General features: G+C 37.9%; 1 protein-coding gene across 5 annotated transcripts in view; it reads left to right on the forward strand.

The window, feature by feature from the left end:
• LOC122001456 (cytochrome c-type biogenesis ccda-like chloroplastic protein 1) overlaps positions 1–20,938 on the forward strand; it is a 37,780-nt gene that overhangs the window by 13,804 nt on the left and 3,038 nt on the right. For 4 of the 5 annotated variants that reach the window (XM_042556204.1, XM_042556201.1, XM_042556202.1 and 1 more), the window contains exon 10: positions 15,918–16,010. In XM_042556204.1, coding sequence (XP_042412138.1) covers positions 15,918–16,010 — 93 coding nt within the window. Of the gene's footprint in view, positions 1–10,676; positions 10,754–15,917; positions 16,011–20,938 lie in introns of all 5 variants that reach the window. The other variant, XR_006117375.1, reaches the window with a different exon arrangement.

Consider the following 20,938-nt stretch of genomic DNA (forward strand, 5'->3'; position numbering starts at 1 on the left):
GGAGCCCTATATAAAGGGCCCCAAGCTTCAACGGAGGTATGCTAATTTTTACTGTAGTCACACTGTTACTCTGTTTTTGTTACTCCGTTTCCATGTTTCCACATCGTCGGTGATTGACTTGAGCGTCGGAGGGTCATCGCCGGGGAACCCCTCCCTGGCTCGGCACTGACGTTGCTGTGATTGCAGGTCCCTCTAGCTCGGAGTCCACGCACGGTCAATAGGAGCACCACGCCCCTAGCATCCATCGTCTCGACTCTCAGACAGGATCAAAACCCCTAAAACCTCGAACTTATTTTTTAAAATAAACTTATCTAAAAAATCTAAACAAAATTTTATAAAAAATTAGTTATTCTATCATATCTCATAATTTATGGAATATTTTTAGCCTATATATGGTTACAAAATTATGGTTTCTCATGCTCCCCCTTAATTATAGCAAAAGTTGATTATGCTCACCTCAGACGCTCCTCACAGCTTGTCCCCAGGTTATGTGGAGCGAGGTAAATCATGATATCAGCTTATAACCGATCGCCAAGTGACTTGCGGATGGGAGGAATTGTTTTTCTCCGAGGGTATGCACCCGTCGGGAATCTCATGCTCCCCATTAAGCTCCTTAAGTTGGAGAATAAATGTTTATCATTTTTAGTTAGCTTACAATGCTTTGAAATATTGAACTACTTAACCCTTAGTTATTGTGTTATGTTGCTGACCAACATAAAATATAAGCAAATATTATATATGAAACCATCAAAATATTGATAGTGAAACCGTCACCTTAGCAACCCCTCTAGGGTAGCCTTCCACCCTTTGGAAGGGAGGCAAATCATGGGGATTTCATCAAACAACTACGACACATGTAAGGTGTTGGACCCCGTGGTTGTTTTGATGTGATCAACCAAATTTAGGTTAGGTCCTGTTTGTATAATCCCTGTGTCTAAGTGTGCAGGAACTTAGGAGCGCAGGAAGTCGAGCGGAAGACGCAGCTAGCGAGAAGGACGGCACGGGAAGGGAGCCGACGGGCTCGGTGCGTCCGAAGGACGAGAGAGCTGCGAAAGAGTACACCGGTGGGCGTGAAGAACGTGCACGGCGTTCGAGGGACGTAAAGCCGGGACGGAAGACTGGTTCGGGTGAGCCCTATTCCGGATGGCCGAAATCACCCAAGCAAGCCGAACTAGAGCAAGTCAACCGGGATGTTGACTTGACAAGTGTTCGGTCGACCGAACCCTTTGATCGGTCGACCGAACCCCTTTCATCAGAAGCCAGCCGTTGGAGACACGTCAGCAGCCACGTCATCGACCGAATCCTCTGATCGGTCGACCGAACCGAAGATCACCAGAAGACTTAGTCGAACGTACTGATCGGGCCAGCTCAGAGAGACCGTTGGCTGATCGGTCGACCGAACACAAGGATCGGTCGACCGAACCCAAACTCGATCCAGAGAGACTGCACCTGGACGGAAGGCTGGGCAGGTACAGCAAGTTCGGTCGACCGAACCTGGGGATCAGTCGACCGATCCCTCTCGAGTCAAAACCTGATCCCTAAAATCAGGTTATCTGATAAGTCTTGGAACCCCTATATAAAGGGGTCTCGAATAGCTGTTCAGAAGAAAGAAAGTATCAACGATAATCAAACTCTTGTACTTTCATTTTCCAAAGCAATAGTTCTGTGCTCCTCAAGTGTAAAAGGCTTCTCCGCCTTCAGAGAAGGAGACTTTGATAGTGTGCATTCCAACCGCCTTGGATTAACAACCGTCTCGGTTGTAACCAAGTCAATCGCTGAGTCTGCTTTTTCTATCTTAGTTTAGTTCTGTTTAATTTCTTAATTATTGCTTATATTTGAGTTGAAAGTTCTTGAGGAGGGTATAATTTTTAATTGCAGGCAATTCACCCCCCTCTTGCCGGTCCCCGTTGCACCAACAAGTGGTATCAGAGCCTAATAACCTCAGAAGGGCTAATCGCCGTCTGAAGCACAAAGATCAGAACAATGGCCAGCGTGAACATTCATCCCCCGAAGTTCGACGGAGATTTCGCTACATGGAAGCGAAAAATGGAGGTATTCTTTAAAACGGATTTTGACATTCTTATTACAATGAAATATGATTTTGCAGCTCCAAAAGACAAAAAGAAAACCAATAGACGAAGAAGGAGCAGGCTGATTTCGTTGCTAACGGAAAGCTGAGTTCCACTTGCTCAGCGTTCTTCCACCCCAGGAGGTAAATTGGATCGGAAACTATAACTCCGCAAAAGACCTCTGGGATAAATTCCTGGAGCTCCACGAGGGTACCTCGGAAGCAAAGCTAGCGAGGCGCGACATCCTTCGGACACAACTAACGAACCTTCGGATGAACAATGACGAGAAGGTAGCGCAACTCCAAGCGAGAATCAAGGAGCTCATAACACAACTGATGAATCTCGGCGAAACGGTAACAAACCGATATTCCATCCGATACGCGTTCAACGCCTTCCCCAGAACTCCTGAATGGGCGTCCTTAGTAGATGCATACTACATCTCTAAGGATTTTGAAGTAAGTAGTTTAGAAAACTTATTCTCTACCTTCGAACTTCACGAGTCTCGACTTGCAGAGCAACCAGTAGAGAAGTCGAACCTCAACATTGCCCTACAAGCCGAAAAGGACGATCTCAACTCTGAAGCATCGATCGACGAAACTGAAGCGGCGCTACTAGTAAGACATTCTAATAAATTTCTTAAATCTAACAAAGTTAAATCGCAGTCGAGGAAGCATCAATGCAACAGAAGGACGGTGCGATGCTACAACTGCAACGAGGAAGGGCACATCAAGGATGACTGCCCCAAACTGAAGAAAAATAACAAAGAGAAGTCTAAAAAATCGACGTCCTCTACATGCAAGAGCCTGAATGTCACATGGGATGATTCTTCATCCTCCGAGTCAGAAGCCGAAGCTTTCTCAGGACTAGCACTGGTGGCCAACCATCTCTTCGAAGGAGACTCGGACTCAGAGATGAACATTGATCAAGGGGGAGAATCAGAAGAAGAAAGCTACGATGAATGGGGAGCATCACCAAGTGAGGTAAGTAAGGTACGTGATCTCACTCCTTCTCAGTCTTTTAAGTTTATCAAAGTTCTTACTAAAGACTTAGTCAAATCAGAAAAAGAAATTGCCAATTTAAAAACAATGTTAGAAACTTTGAATTTAGAAAATAAGAAATTAAATTTGGAAATCGAAAAACTCAAAACTGAAAATGCATGTTTAAAAACTAATGCTTTTCAAAAATAAAAAATTAATGTTTATGGAAAATTAAACTGGTATATAAGAAAACATCAGGGTCAACTTAGAAGAATATCTAAAGGATATGTACCCACTAAGTTTTTGACCAACCTTGTAGGAAGGAACTTTTACTGGGTTCTAAAATCTTTGCTAGTTTAAATTTGTCTTTTAGTTAAAAGCTTATAGTGAGAAAATTAAACAATGAGTTTCTTTATGGAAGTTTTGTCTAAGGAAGTGGTTATTGCTCCAATAACCAAGAAGGTCTAGTGCCTCGTCACGATCTGGAAGCCGAAATATCGAAATAAAATGTTTAATTAACTTTCTGATAAAAGCATTAAAATTAGAATTAAATAATACTTTGAAAAGTTTTTTAAACATTTCCTTAGAAATTCTCTAAAAATTATTTTTGTTTCTTGAAATTTTGACTTAGAAAAATTCTCATTTATTTAAAATTATCTAAGCTAAGTTTTTTTAAAATAATATTAAATTTTCCCTTAGCAAATTTTTCAAAATGATTTAGAAAATTATTCTTATCCTGTTTTTGCTGTGATCAAAGGGGGAGAGTTTAGTAACAAGTTTTGGGAGGTTTAGGGGAGTTAGGAAAAATTAAATTTTTAATTTTTTCCCTTCTAACTTATGTTGCAAATTCTATCATTTTTGTGCTTAAAATGTTAGTTTAGTTATTTCTTAAAATTACTATTTATTTGTTTTTACCCTAACTTAAACTTGGGTTGATGCACATCAAAAAGGGAGAGATTGTTGGACCCCGTGGTTGTTTTGATATGATCAGCCAAGTTTAGGTTAGGTCATGTTTGTATGATCCCTGTGTCTAAGTGTACAGGAACTTAGGAGTGCAGGAAGTCGAGCGGAAGACGCAGCTAGCGAGAAGGACGGCACGGGAAGGGAGCCGACGGGCTCGGTGCGTCCGAAAGACGAGAGAGCTGCAGAAGAGTATATCGGTGGGCGTGAAGAACGTGTGCGGCGTTCGAGGGACGTAAAGTCGGGACGGAAGACTGCTCGAGGAGAAGGCCGGGAACTGGGTTCGGGTGAGCTCTATTCCGGATAGCCGAAATCACCTAATTAAGCCGAACCAGAGCAAGTCATCTGGGATGTTGACTTGACAAGTGTTCGGTCGACCGAACCCTTTGATCGGTTGACCGAACCCCTTTCATCAAAAGCCAGCCGTTGGAGACACGTCAGCAGCCACGTCATCGATCGAACCCTCTGATCGGTCGACCGAATAGAAGATCACTAGAAACTTAGTCGTACGTACTGATCGGGCGAGCTTAGAGAGACCGTTGGCTGATCGGTCGACCGAACACAAGGATCGGTCGACCGAACTCAAACTCGATCCAGAGAGACTGCACCTGGACGGAAGGCTGGGCAGGTACAGCAGGTTCGGTCGACCGAACCTGGGGATCGGTCGACCGAACCTGGGGATCGGTCGACCAATCCCTCTCGAGTCAAAATCTGATCGGTTATCTGATAAGTCTTGGAACCCCTATATAAAGGGGTCTCGAATAGCTGTTCAGGACAACAACGATAATCAAACTCTTGTACTTTCATTTTCCAAAGCAATAGTTCTATGCTCCTCAAGTGTAAAAGGCTTCTCCGCCTTCAGAGAAGGAGACTTTGATAGTGTGCATTCCAACCGCCTTGGATTAACAACCGTCTCGGTTGTAACCAAGTCAATCGCTGAGTCTGCTTTTTCTGTCTTAGTTTAGTTCTGTTCAATTTCTTAATTATTGCTTATATTTGAGTTGAAAGTTCTTGAGGAGGGTATAATTTTTGATTGCAGGCAATTCACCCCCCTCTTGCCGGTCCCCGCTGCACTAACATAAGGAGGGGTTAAATCTATCAAAATATTACACTAATGCTAGGTTGTTTTTCGAAAATAATGCATTGCAGGCATAATTTAAAATTTTGCATCATTTTGTTCGATACGGGCGAAACATTTTGTTCCGCTTGTGGACGGGCACCGACACTGACACGCCTTCGGTTTAGCCCTGTGGACACGTTGCACGGGTCGACGATGCTCTAGGCACATTGTGCAGGCCCATGGTCATCGACGGTGAAGAACAGGTGGGTTTAGGGGCCTAAAGTTTTAATTTAGGTTTAATTAAATAACTTGTGTTAATAATTTTAATCAACTAAGTGGATTATTAAAATAGACTTTATTAAAAACAAATAAAATTATCCCATTAATATATATAGATTAAATTTTTATTTTTAGGAAATATATTTTATATTTAAATAAATTCTGAAACTATATCGATATGACATATAGTATCGAAATTGTATCGTTACGGTCTGAAACTGAAACCTCAGCAGGGGTTAAGATTTTAAACCATGATTCAATTTCGCTGCAACATCTTGGCAAAGATTACTACATTTTCATAAAAACTTAGACATAAAATTAAATATATAAGAATTCTCATATCCTAGATTGGATAATAACAGACATTATAAAATACTGATTATTTTAGATATAAAATATTGAACGTAGGAGCGCTCACTAGTAAATCAATAGAGGTAATAGATATGTTGATGAGGAGAATAATTAATATTTTTTTTGTTTGTACATGAGGTAAAATAAATAGGAAGAAGACAAAGATGATGGAAAATTCACGTTTTAAGTTATGGTATATGGGAAAAGAAAAAATAAAATGAGAAATGGAGTAGGTATTGTTATTAATAGTTTGATAAGCGATGAAGCAGTAGAGTAATTATAAAGGAAGATAAGATTCTAACTCTCAAGATGGTGGTACAAAAGAAACTATTAATACAATTGGCATATATGCACCTCAAGTAGAATTAGATAAACACATAAACCATAAGTTTTGATATATAAGAGTAAAAAATGAGGAGTATGATAGAGTGTATGAGGCCATGATTTTAGAACAAGAAATGAAGGAAAAATTATATTAGATTTTGCGATAGTACATGAACTTATAATAGCTATTATGTTTTTTAAGAAAAGAGAATAATACTAGTTATGTTTAAAAGTGAGAATAATAAATCATATTTTTTTACAAGAGATAGAAAAATTAATAAAGGTGTCAAGGTATCCATGGAGAAAACTTAACCATCCAACATAAATTAACGGTATTAGATACGCCCCTCAAGCATAGTATTAGTAGAAAATGTGCATTGCTCCTAGGATTGAATAGTGGAAGTTAAATGATGAAAAACAAAATAACTTTAAGGTAGGAGTATTAGCGAAGATACTTGACAACTTACAAACAACATGAGATAAAATGATATTAAATTTGAAAATGATAGCCAAGAGTGTACTCGGTGAATATAGAAAATGGAAATGATTAAATAGAGAATCTTGGTAGTGAAATGTGGAAGTACAAGCAAAAATGATCGAAAACAGAAATACCTATAAGTTTTTATACACTTGTAAGAGTGAAGAAAAGTTTAAAAAGTATACATTAGCCAAGAAAGAGACCAAGTAGTGAGCGAAGCCTAGAATAAATCTTTCAAATGTTTATATTGATAACTTAATACAAAAGAAGGGCAAAGAGATATCTATAGAATAACTAAAGCGAGCATGATGAAAAAAAGAGATTATACTCAAATAAGATGCATTAAAGATGAATTGAGTCTTAGTGAAGGATGAGGAAATAAAGGAGCGATAAATGAGATATTTGTGAGTAGTTTAGAGGAGTGAAAATTAAAATTTTTTATCAATGGATTCAAATTTCAAAAGTTGAACAAGCGTTAAATGGGATGTAAAATGAAAAAAAATGATTAGATTGGATGATATTTTGATAGATGTATGAAAGTACCTACGGATATAGACTATTGAATGACTTATTAAGTTATTCAATCTAATATTGAAAATGAAAAAAATACTTGGGAAACAAAGGAAATATACAAAATTATGTGAATTATAGAATATTAAACTATTGAGTGATACGATGAAACTTTGGAAAAGAGTGATATAGAAATGCATGGATTAAAATACCATTTTGTGCAAGACGGATAGGTAAAATTTTCCTTTCTGCCTGCGGATTGACATCGACACGGTGTCGCGGATGAAACCACGAGGTCATAATTGCATCCTATTTATTTATTTATTTATTTTTTATTTCTATATTTTTAAATTTATTTATTTATTCTTTTTCATTTGTAATTGTTAATTTAAATTCAAAATTTTCTCCACTATCCGTTAATTTACAATGGTTATTTTTTTTCAAAAAAATATACTAGTAAACATAAAAGATATAAATCTTTTTATGATCAAGGAAATAGATTATTAGAGAAAAATAAAAAATATATAATATAATATATTTTTTAACTTAAAAAATTATACTACTATCAATTAGATTATTATATATATAAATTTAGTTTAATTTTAAATTGATGAAAATAAAAAATTTAATTTAATTTAATTTAAATCTACTTGGTGGTAAAAGGCTAATACACTTGCCCCCAGCGCCCTTACCAACCTGTCCCAGGTCAATGCGGAGGAGGTAAATCAGGACGGCTACTAGCCTTTGGAATAGTGACTAGCACATAAGGGAGACATTTACCTCGATTTTGTCGAGATTCGAATCCCAGATCTCATGGTGGTAACACTTCATGCGCTAGCCACTAGACCCATCTGAGGGGACAATTTAAATCTACTTGATCCTACCATATCTACTTAATGGACTTTAATTAATCTTAAATTTACTTTTACACATTGTTACGGTGGTTTCCTTTAGCCCCACATGTCCCATGGATTAATAGTCATGTTGAGTCAAAGTCAAGATGTGTCAGGCATGACCCAAAGATAACCAGATGTAGCCCAAAGAGACTGAGGTACGATTATCTCCAACATCCTCTCTCAACTTAAGGTCTTATCAACATCTCTAGCTTAGCTTCAAGTCTCAACACCATCTCTGTTGCAACCCCAATCGTCAACATCCTCTCTTAGCCTAAGGTATTAGCATCATCTCTGGCTTAGCTTTAGGTCTCAACACCATCTCTATCTCGGCCTTAGTCGTCAACATCCTCTCTCAAGCTCATGTCTCAGCTCCATCTCTTAGTCTCAACTTTTGATCCTGACTTTGTCTATTCTCAAGGCTACTTCATGTGGCATTGGATAAATAGAAAGACAACCGACGACTGTCGGATTTGGTCCCCTCACTCGCTCCTATTATGACGATTTTTTTTTTTGATGCTCTCCGGACAAATATATAAACACTCACGAAGGAAATAATTTAGGGATTCCTAATTTCAAAACCCTAGACTAGATTCTCTCCTTCTCTATCTTCTCCATTTTGCATTTTACCCGACAAACAAACCCCAACTTGAGCATCTGAGTTGCCCCAGGATCCGTCCCCCAGTCAGTATAACTTTCTTATCGAGTACATTTTAGGTCCTCTTCGTCGTCCTAGCTAGCCACCTTCTCGGAGCGCATGAGTGATCGTTCGTTGATTTATGGCTTGACCATTCACGGTATTTGACCCAAACAAATTGACACCATTTGTTGGAAATCTAAGCCAAGACGCTGCGATGGTTAACACTAATATGACTGCCGACAACTATGACTTGTGGGAGAGAGAAGCCATGACGGGGTGGCAGCCATCACAGGAGATCATCAATGAGATGGTCTCTAAGGCATTGCAGGAATTCCTGCAAGAACTCCTATTACTATAGCTGCTAATAGCAGGTCTCCCTCCCTTAGCCGATGCGCCCGCTTATATGGGTAGGATGCTCGGGTCCCGTTGGCTGTGGTGTCATTCAACTAGGGTGCTGAGCTCCTCGGCGAAGATTTGCATGAATCGCAAGTAGGAGAAACTTGGCCTAATGACCACAATGGAAATGCTCTCGCTTCTAATGGAGTGTTCAAGGAACACCTTTCTCTATAGAAGTTCTTGATTAAGAACTCGCTCGCCACTTCCGGCAACCACAACTAGTGAATACACTGGGTCATCGGACCCTATCCTGAAGATCATTTTTGTCGTTTTAAGAATGCCTCTCTGCATTAGTACACTGATGGAGTTAAGTATTAGGTCTTCCTGACCACTTTGTCAGGCTCGACCCAACTATGATTCAGTCGCCTCCCCGGCTCCTCTATCAACTCCTTCAATAGCTTCAAAGCCGCTTTCCTACACGATTTCACTAGCAACAAGAGGTATCAGAAGACACCTCTCAACTTAGAAGCAATAACCCTCTTAGCCCACTCGCTAACGACTCAGTAATTTGACAAACTCAGTATTTTTGTAGATTCATAGACTTAAGAACTCGCTTAGCTCACGCGCTAATGGCTTAGCATTTGGGCAATCTTAGTGTCTCTCTAAAACTCAATAGCCCTTTTAGCCCTGCACACTAATGGCTCAGTATTCAACAATCTCAGTGTCTCAATAGACTCAGTCTCCATATACTTGGCAAACTCTGAAATCTAATATCCCTCTTAGCCCTGCACACTAACGGCTTAGCATTCAGTAGACTAAGAGTCTCAATATTCTTGGCAGACTCTGAAACTTAATAACCCTCTTAGCTCAACTCGCTAACAGTTTAGTAATATGACAGACTTAGCATTCCAGTAGATTTAAAAACTTAATAGCCCTCTTAGCCCCACTCGCTAATGACTCAGGAGGTTGATGACCCTCTTTGCCCTACTCGCTAACGACTCAGTAATCTAACAGACTCTGACAAATTTAGAAATTTAATAATCCTCTTAGCCCCATACATTAGTTTACAAACATAGTAATTTTAATAAATCTTGAATAGATCAAGAATGATAAACAACAACAACAACAACCAAGCCTTTTCCCACTAGGCGGGGTCGGCTGTATAAATCCTTTTATGCCAATGAGCTCTATCTCCTATTATATCATCATCTATATTTAAATAAATTTTATCTTGTTTTATTATTGCTAACCAAGTCTTTTTTGGTATTCCTCTTCCTCGTTTGATATGCATGCAAACCTTACAAGAAAATAGTGGTTGCTCTTATTCACGCAAACAATGCAAAGGTAGAGTTCACTTTGAGCTACTCATGATGCCGCACTACCATATGCTTGCTTATTTCCTACTCCACCACAATAAACACAAGAAGCATGACTCATGGCCGTTTTAGACTAAGAAAGACAACAAACGAAGATATGAGACAATAAGAGTGTCATCATATTGAGTTCAACCAAACAATGTTCATAACCACTCTATCCTACACTTCCAACAACAACAACAACCAACTTACTTATCATACATCCTAATCCACATAACAATATAATTTTGCAATAATCATCCAATAAATGCCACAACAAAAATTTTCAACAATTTCTCACACTCAAACTAAAGAAATTTGCACGATATGTCAAATTTCTCTTTTTTATATTCATGGGCATTGAAATATTTTTATTCTTTTTTAATTTTTTTCTTTAAAAAAAGTTTAATTTTTTTATCTATTAAACTATTGTGTTAATCCTAGGTTGTTCTCTGGAAAGAATGCATTGCAGGGTCTGACTGTAACGTCTTGACAAGAACCGCTACATCTCCAGAACTCAGGTGTAGTACTAAATATGCAAGAGCTTACATTATAGAGTCCGACTGTAAGGTATCGGTAAGGACGGCTACATCTTCATGAGAACTTAGGTGTAGTGTTAAATAAGCAAAAGTTCTCACACCATATGTTGGATAAGGATAAATATGATAGGAAAACTAATAATCTAAGATTTGGAACATGAGAACTCTCATCGGTAAATCAATAGAGGTAGTAGATATGATGATTAGGAGAAAAATTAATATTTTGTGTACAAGAGATAAAATGAATAGGAGAGAAGGTAAAACTGATAAAGAACTCGGATTTTAAATTATAGTACACAAAAAAGAGTAAAGCAAAAAATGAAGTGGGTATTGTTGTAGATAGTTCGTTAAATCATATAAGTAAAGGGAGAAAAGATATGGAAACAACCAAGGATAAATAAAATATTTATCATCAAATCATGTATCACAAAAAACTAGGAGGAAATATACAAGATAACCTTTGTCATAATTAAGCAACTTATGCTAAATGTGGTTTTAAGAATGTGCAAAGCAAGTTCGAGTATCGTCCATCGTGAGTGCAAACCACACACAATAAGAAAGAAAAATAAAAATGGCTAAAGTCCTCACTAGGTATAAAATGATCAAGCTCAATTTATCAAAATAACTTTCATCACCACACTAGCAACCACATGCAATCACTGAAGTTAATCATGTCTAAACTATCTCAAAAATTGACAGTCAAATTTAACCAGCTTTTACAACTTCTAAGATGATCTTAATGGACTGCACAGGGAATTTATTCAAAATCGACAAAACTAAAACTCGACAAGCACTCGACAAGCAAAACAGGACAACTAAACACGATAACCAAAACAACCAATACAACTAAAGAAAAAAACATATATACAAAGAAAAAGAAAAAGAAAAAGAAAAAGAAATGTGAAGGGAACACGAAAACTCCCTTGAGTCCCAGCGGCTGAAGGTGATTCAGAAATAATATCCACGTAGGAAAGGGAATAACTCGATGAACAATCCATCCCGACGGTTGAAGACAGTTTAGTAATAAAATCCACGCCGGAGGTGGAATGGATCGAGGTGAGATGAGCACTTTCTTCATGTGGTCAGAATAGTCTTAGGTTGCTCCCTCCAATAACATTGCCTCCTGGAAGTCTCTCTAGTAGGCATAGGTGATTCAGAAATAGTGGGTTAATCTAGGTAGATGTGAGGATAACTCCCTCCAGCATTGTCTCCTTGGATGTTTGCTCTAGCGGTCGGAGGCAACTTAGTTGGAGCATCTACTCCGGGAGCTCGATTTTTACAAGAGAAAATGGGGCCTTGTTCAATAAAAATGGAGACTTCGATAGCAGTGAGAGTGTCGGGGGCCTCTAGCTATACACCACTCTCAACTCAAGAGGTTACTCTAACTCAAAAATCGAAGAAAATAAGTCTATAAGTACTTCTTCCTCTACAACATCATCTGCGATAAGATTATGAGCAAGAGTAGTTGACAACACACAAATACCATCATTCATATATGGCACGACAACATCTTCACCAAAAATTTCACATGCAACATCTATTTCATCCACATGATTATCTATTTGATCTGCAACAAGAACATTAGCAAGAGCAGTTGAAACTGCATCAATAGTCTCATCCTCATGTATAACATCATCAACTACATCATATCATACAAAGCTAAGAAATCATGTAGAGTTGCATAATCAGAGTCAATATATCCATTAGCTCTACACTCTATCTCTTTGAGCATGTCAATATCATCAGGAGTCACCTCTAAGAGAAATTGACTAGACTCTCGTGCTATCGCTAATTAATAGATGATGTAATTTGATCTAACTGTATCTATAATTCCGACTTGATTCCTTAGCTTGTCGTTGACATTGTTGCATTTTTGGATTAAATTGTTGTTGTTGTTGTTGCAATTGTAGTGAAAATTATTGTTGTTACTCTTTAACCTCTACAAAAATTTCTGAGAGAAACTGATTATATCTTCAGTGTAATCTTAGGATATTCCCAGGAAGTTGACTTGACTTGTTTAAATTGAGGTAGTCTGGTAAGCATCGAGTCATCTTGAAATCTCGACGGATTATGCTGGAAAAAATTGGTCAACACATTGCTTGCTATTGTACTCAAAATTATGATGATCCATCCGATTTGGATTGTAGTGTTGAGGTGGGTGAGTAATATATTGTTGTGTGTGTTTGTACTCGAACCCCGAATGATCCATCCAACCATAAGTGCTAAGAGATTACTGTTGATGTTGGAAGTACTCATATTGCTTGAGAATCTACTGAGGTTGAAAGTACTTAGTCTAATGATTTTCGCAGTCATAAGTATAGGTGCTAGGAGCTGGATCACATATGACTTGTTGTTGATGGTGGGAATACTGGGATCTAGTCATCTTTCGAAGGAGGTGACATATAAAAACTAGATGAGATGGATTGCCACAATCGGTACATACGTGTCTCAGTTGCCCAGTACCCGATGGTGATATTTATTGAAGCCTTGTCTTGTTGAGAATATGAATCCATGTTGAACTGAAAGAAATTCCTTGTCTTACTTGAAACAATGGCAACAAAATCACAAGACATAGTAAATAATCATGATAAAACACATGGATATATAAAACATAAAAGAATTAGGACACCAGATATTTTTTTTTCTTCAGAAAAATTAAAAAAAATAATCCTAAGATCACTAAACATCGCTAACACTTCTCGGCAATGACGTCAAAATTTGATATGAGCAACCCGTATGTCATACTACGGATATATCAAATTGCAATTAATTTACCGAACCTCTTCTATGCTAATGTAGCATAGAGATGATTCGGGTCGTCTCTCACAAGGAATGTAATGACAGAGTGATAAACCTAGGATCGAATGTTATTGTTTTTGGATTTTTGATATGAAAAAGGGGGCGTTTGGGTTTTAGTGCTAAACCTAACAAATGAAGAGTAATGCAAGTATGAAATCAAATTCTAATTAATGAAAGACCGTGCAAGTAGAGGAAACCTAATCTAACCTAAACTACTATTGCAAGGAAATTAAAAGCAATGTAAAGTAAGACAATCAACGAAATTAAGCATGGAATGAAACTTAGAGCATTAAAAAAACCTAACCTAATCTAATCTAATAGCATTTAAATGGCAACATGAACATAAGAAAAACATGAAACATTCAATTGACAAAACATTTCAAGAATCTAAGTTAAAGAAAATGCACAATTAAAGTAAGACGAATGGTTGAAACATTTCACCAAACACGTGCTGAGCATGAATGGAATGAAGCAAAGTGTGAGAAATTTAAACATGGGAGTTCAATTTAGTACAAGCATTCAACACATCATAAATAATCAAAAGTAAGAAACAACCCAACACAAAAAGAAATCAACCAAGTGATGAATGGAGCTTGAGGAGGACAACAGTGGCAAAGGAAGCTTCTGATGTGGCGGCTATCCCGAATGGAGCAAACTGTCCGAAAATATGAAGGACTCTTCTAATCGAAGAGGAGTTGATCGAGAAATCGCTGGAAGTGAGCTGGTTCTCCTCTTCTAACCCGAAGAGGGGAAACGGAGGGTTCGGAGAAGCTGCTGTCCGGAGGCGTCGAAGATGAGCTCTCCTTCTCTTTTAAATTGAAGAGAAGGTAGAGGGCTACCGGAACACCAAGGATACTGATCGGAGGTGAAGGAAGCGATTCCTCCTCTTCTAACCAGAGGAGGAGGTGGCTGGAGGTGAGGTCGGTGAGGAAGAAGAAGAGGCTCGCCTCTTCTAACCCGAAGAGGAGAGATGAGGGGAAAGTGATGGCTAGCGGCGGTGAAGGATGGAGTCACCGACCCTTGGTGGTCGCAGATGATAAGGGGCGTGTAGGAGGCGACATCGGGCTTCCTTCTTGTCCGTGAGTAGTTGGCGTCGAGATTTAGGGAGAAGATGAATGGGCGTCGGATAGAAGAGAAGAAGATGAGGGTGAGGGAGCTGGCCGGCCGGCCGACGACAGTGAGGAAGGGGAGAGCCATCGGCTGTGAGGTTGAGTGGAAGAAGGGGAAAGGAGGTTGCGTTGGGTGTGCGTTGGCTAAGAAGCAAATGGCGTGAGTGACTGCCCTTCCTTTCAGTTCGTCCGTGAGAATTGAAGGATGAACCAACTTCACTTCAAACCATCTCCAATTGTATTCTAATTTGCCTTCAATATTCTTCCAATTTACAATGATGTAATATATATTTCTATTTAGCATATTGCCTTATATGTATTTCCCTTAAAGTTATGTAGTAAACTATGTTAACTATTAGATGGCCCACTTTTACTCCAGCAAATGAAAAAAATAGAAGGATGAAACATTAAAGGAATAAAAAACTTGTATGTTCCTCCTCCTCAACTTATCTTGCATGTCTAGATCACTAAACTTGATGGGCTTGTTTGAACTATTTGGACCACTTGACTCATCCAAAACATGCATAGCTTGTTTGGAGTGACCAAATTACCCCTTTCACACTTAACTTGCCTACCTTGCTATGCCACGGGTGCTTGCTTGTCCTGATTGACCATATCAGCTAGATTGCCTTGCCCATGCTTAATCATGTCACATTGATTAGCCATCTAGCTTGATCAACCTGTGCAACCCATTTGACCCATTTTGTTAGTTTCGCTCTTTTGGATCGCCAACCTGCGTTACCCGATTAGCCTGACCAGTTAGAATTGATACTACTCACGAGTTCAAAGTTGGAGTTTGATTTTGTGTCTGGCAGTTTGTGTTTAGTAGTCACAAGTGAGTATTATTTCATAAGAAATCAGGCAGATGCTATCTTATAAGGAGTTACAGCCGGACATGTTTTGAAGGCAAAATTTGGCCCAATTTGGATGCGACCAAAATGGTGAATTAAAAAGATCTCTTCACATCGTTGTTTTAATGTTTTTCCATGTAATCAATAGCAAGGATAATTTTATTTTTTAAAATCATCATTTATAATTTATCCTCCCAATTTTCCATTCAACTAATCAAGCTCTAAAACATATATTGAATGAAGAATTATTTTCCAATATTTTTTTTTCCATTTAATGATAAGGTCTAGGTACTTCCTTTATTTTCTGTTCTGTTTATTTTCTCTTAATAGAAGCTTACTATCTTTCTGTATAGTTTACTCGTTGCTTATCCAAAATGTGTTCTACAGGATCCTTTGATAGGTGGAGGCTTACTATTAACATACACAACGGGTTATGTGGCTCCTCTCCTTATTGCAGCTTCTTTTGCCGGTGCATTACAGGTTCGCAACTTACATTGAATTCCATTTCTTTCTTCTCAATTTGTCTTATGATCAGGTGATATATATTTGTCTGTGCACCCTTGGACCAATTTATGATATAAGATCATGTGATTATGATGTTATGAATCAATGAGCAAAAGTTGACATCATAATTGAGGGGCATAAAACTTTTCTAGCCAACTTGTGAGAAGTCTGAATAAAAACTTGAGGCTTGATTCCTTAATCCTTTTAAAAAAGAAGTTCGTAAAAGTAATATTTTATCAAACTCAAGAATTTTTTTCCCTTTTTAATTTTTCTTTATGAATATTTTAGGGGGTGTTTGGTTGATGGGTTTTGGAATGAGGGAATAGAATGATAGTAAAAGATAGTATTTGGTTTGTGGGTTTGGGAATGACAATTTGGGAATGATTTCTAGATTTTTGGGAATCAACAAAACTTATATAACTAGATGGGTTTCATTTCCATTTCCATTCCCATTCCCATTCCACCTTACTATCAAACCTATACCCATAGCAATTCCCATCATTTAACCAAACACCACCTTAATTTTCATTGCAATCATGTGATTGTTTAGGTTAACTATATTGGCAACTTGATGGCTCGAGGTTCATTGTTACGCTACCACAAGTGCACGATTACGTCGTCAATAATAAAAATATCGATCTCACATACACTATTGATTAAGTATTAGTTAATTTCGCACAACAATCGAAGGTTGGTTCACGCTTGCTTGAAAGAGGGAAATTGAGAGAAGAGAGAGAAGGAAAGAGAGAGAAGAGAGCGGGAAAGAGTGTGAGTGCAAGTGAGTTAAGGTGAAATTGGATTTGGTGATGAATCTAGGGTTTCAGTGTCATTATGATGCTAGTTAATATCCCTATGCATTGTTCATCTACCTAACTCTATGCTTACATTCGTATAAGGGTTCTAACAAAAGTCCGACACAACCTTGCGCAGATCACACCGAAGAGTTTACGTAAGTCTTAACGCTATTAAGTAAAGAAACAACTCTAAAAAGTTTGGTTAAAGGGATACACTCTATCACAAGGCTTTCTTGGTCATACAATCACTAGAGTTATCCGATTTACTTCCTAACGGTAGATTAGTAATATTAAGTAGAAGAGGTAATTTGGAAAGTCCAGTTAAAGGGATACCCTTTGGTAGGTCCTCGGTTATACAATCGCTAGATTACACAAGTCACTTCTTACTTTTAATTTGGGAGAAACCTTTCAAGCTCTAATTAGCTTTTCTTATAGGGAATTGTCTTCCGTTTCAAGGGCGATATCCTAGAAAGTACAGGATACCCTCCCGGTTAAACAAATTAAAGTACATGGTGAATAAAACTCTACATCTACATGAATTGACCTCATACATATTTCGTCAAACACATACAAGACATAACACACATAGAACATGGTATAAACATATCATAGCACAAGAAAATGTCCAAATACATAGTTCATATATAAAAACTCATCACAATTACTTCTTACTTTCTAGATCTTGAGATCTAATTTCATTGCAAAGGATTTACAATCAAGAGACAAGAAATTAAGCATCCTATAATCCAAAATATAAGATAGAGAAGAGAGGAATGCTTATCTATGTGCTACTGGTCTTCTTACTTGCAATCCTTGCTTCAGAGGTGGATGGATTGTGCAAATCGACGAAGATGGAAGCTTTAGGGTTTTCCCCTAAGGAGAGAACTATTCCCCAAGAGAGGGATAAAGTCCTAAACCTGATCTGTGAAAAGGAGAGAAAATCCCCTTTTATAACAATGGAGAATGACCCCTCGTGTTCTCCACCACGACCGTGCCTCTTAGCACAGCCTGGGCGTGTGTCTCCGCTCGAGAAAAAAGATACGACCGTGCGATTTCACATGACCCCTTATGAATATGCTCTGGGTAGGGGACACGGCCGTGCGATTTCACACGACCTGCCCTAGAATGCTCTATGGTGAAGGGGCACGACCGTGTGGTTTCACACGGTCGCCCCTGAACGGTCGTGGCTCAAGGCATGGCGGAGCTTGCTTTGTCTCTGGTTTGGGGGGGGGGGGGGCACAACTTGCTCCTGGGAAGACACATCGCCGTGTCTCATGCCCTGGGAAGAGACATGGACCTGCCTTATTGCCCTAGTAAAATACATGACCGTGTCTCATGCCCTGGAAAGAGCCTGCCTCATTGCCCTAGTAAAAGACATGACCGTGTCTCATAGCCCTTACATGACCCTGGGAGAGACATTGCCTCATGGCCCTAGGAAGTAGACATGGCCATGCTTTGTTGAATTCTCGTCCAAATTTGCTCTAATGGTCCATTTTTGCTCTGAAATGCATCCTGCTAATGACAATAAGGAAAGAGCAGATCTCCGAACAAATAGAATGGAATTATGACATAATAATAAAATAGAGTGTAATAAACATAGATTATACTCATGAAATAAAAGTAGATGTGTATCAAAGAATGTCTAAAAATATATATAATCTACACACATTATACCCTCAAACTTAAACTTTTGCTTGTCCTTAAGCAAAATTGTAATCTAGATTCCTGTGACTAAATAGTGCATTGTAATATCTAGCGAATCAGTTTAATCCTATCAAATGATTTCACTAGTAAGGAAGATATAAAAGTTGTTTGAGTACGACCTAAGTAATAGTTGCGCATAATAGTGGCTTAAAATTTTCAAATTGCAATCCCTAAGTCTAGTCAAGTCGTTATAAGACTATGTTCCTTATGCTCCCAACAATAGACACTTACCTGTCATTCACGTGATTCATATCTCTCAAACTACACAAGGTCTAAAAGGATTACTCGGAATCAAGATAAACATAATATTTATTTCCCCATTAACCTAATTCGGTTTCAAAGGGGTAAATTGCTAGTTTCCACTCACAACTGTTTTCTATCCCTTATTCAAATGATAATTTTTTTTTTGGTGCTTTAAAAGTGTATCACTGACACATATGCAAAAATACAAATTAGGGATTTTGATTTTTTTCAAGTGAGTTGCCATGATCTGAGATTATCCAGTAACAAAATATAATTGAGATGTCACCTTAGAAACACGAGTACTAATCCAGTTCTATGAATTATTACTATTTTCAGAGTTATCTATTTTCAAAATTAGTAAAGTGTATAGAAATCCTAAAATAAGGAAAATACTTAAACTCTTACGGTAAAAATATTTCTCACTTCATGCTATCATGGATAAAAAAGGATACAACAACAACCAAGCCTTTTCCCACGAGGTGAATCCTTTTACACCATTGAGCTCTATCTCCTATTATATCATCATCTATATTTAAATAAATTTTATCTTGTTTTATTGTTGCTAATCAAGTTTTTTTTTGGTCTTCCTCTTCCTCGTTTGATAGGTATGTTTATCATAATTTCACATCGTCTAACTGGAGCATTTATTGGTCGTCTAAGTACATGTCCGTATCATCTTAAACGTGTCTCTTGGAGTTTTTCCTCAATAGACGCAAATCTGACTTTCTCTTTAATGCTCTCATTTCTTATTTTGTCCATCCTCGTTTGTCCACACATCCACCTTAACATCCTCATTTTTGCAACTCTCATCTTCTACTCATGTGCTCGAGTTATAGCACAATATTCAGCTCCATATAACATAGCAGGTCTAACTGCGGTTTTATAGAACTTACCTTTAAGTCTAAGAGCTACTTTATGGTCACATAAAACACTCGACGCTCCCCTCCATTTCACCCATCCTGCTTGTATTCTATGTAAGACATCTCTCTCAATCCCTCCATCATTTTGCAAAAATGATCTTAAATATTTAAATTTCTTGGTTCCGGGCAATTCGTCCTCTCCTATCTTAACAATTGTTTTATTACTTCTAATATTGGTAAACTTAAATTTCATATATTCTGTCTTTAATTTAATAAGCTTAAAACCTTTCCCTTCTAGTATTTCCACTAAATATATACTAGCACCATAAGTCAATCATAAATCACATGAAATCTAGAACAAATGTATTAATATTTTTGTATTAAGGAACAAACAATCATGACATAATATATGATGCAATTGACAAATTTATTATATAATAAGAAATATGCAAAAACTAAACTTCAACTTAATACATCCCTCAGACATAAATTTTTCATTATCCTAATGAAAATTGGAAATGTAATATGGAAGAGGTTTTGAAGTTAGAGTAGTTATTAAGTGATGAGCTCCAAATAATTGAGACATTCATTTGCTAAAAATACTTCTCTATCTGATATTCACATTCCTCCACAATATTGAATTCTACAAAAGAAATTGGACAAGAGAAATTAAATAGAGTGTTTGGGTTTTGAAGAAGAAAAGAAACTAAAAACTTGAATGAAAACAAAATTGGACTTGAGTTGCCTCCTAAGAAGCATTTGTTTTAGTCATTAGCTCGACCCCTTATTGGGCTCATCTAAATCACGCCCTTGCTGGAGTGAGAAATTTCCGGACTCCTCTTTCAGTGACCCACATTATTATGAAGAGAGTTGTTGTCATAAGAGCAATATAGTGTATCAATGCTCTCTTTGTCTTCATCTCCTTAAGAGTCCCCTCCGGAGATCGGAGACGGTTCAGATTGAGCTTCCAATTTTTGACCTTATGAAAACCTGTATACCTAAAGGAAAAACATACCTCCCATAAACATGCTATATAAGATAGACCTAGAGCTATATTAAGATGAACTGAGTATATATCGAAAATAGAATCACATTCAACAAAATCAACTACAGGTACCTTTATCAATTTTCTAAAAGATCACTAAACTGACTAAGTGTCGTTCATGTCAGATCCGAGCAACATCAACCTCGGAGTATGAGTGGCTAATCGGGAAAAGAGATTAGAAAGAAGTCAAAAAACGACTAAGTGTCATTCATGTCAGATTTGAGCAACATTAACCTCGAAGTATGAGTGGCCGATCGA

Source organism: Zingiber officinale, chromosome 7A, assembly GCF_018446385.1.
Source record: "Zingiber officinale cultivar Zhangliang chromosome 7A, Zo_v1.1, whole genome shotgun sequence".
Taxonomy (NCBI): domain Eukaryota; kingdom Viridiplantae; phylum Streptophyta; class Magnoliopsida; order Zingiberales; family Zingiberaceae; genus Zingiber; species Zingiber officinale.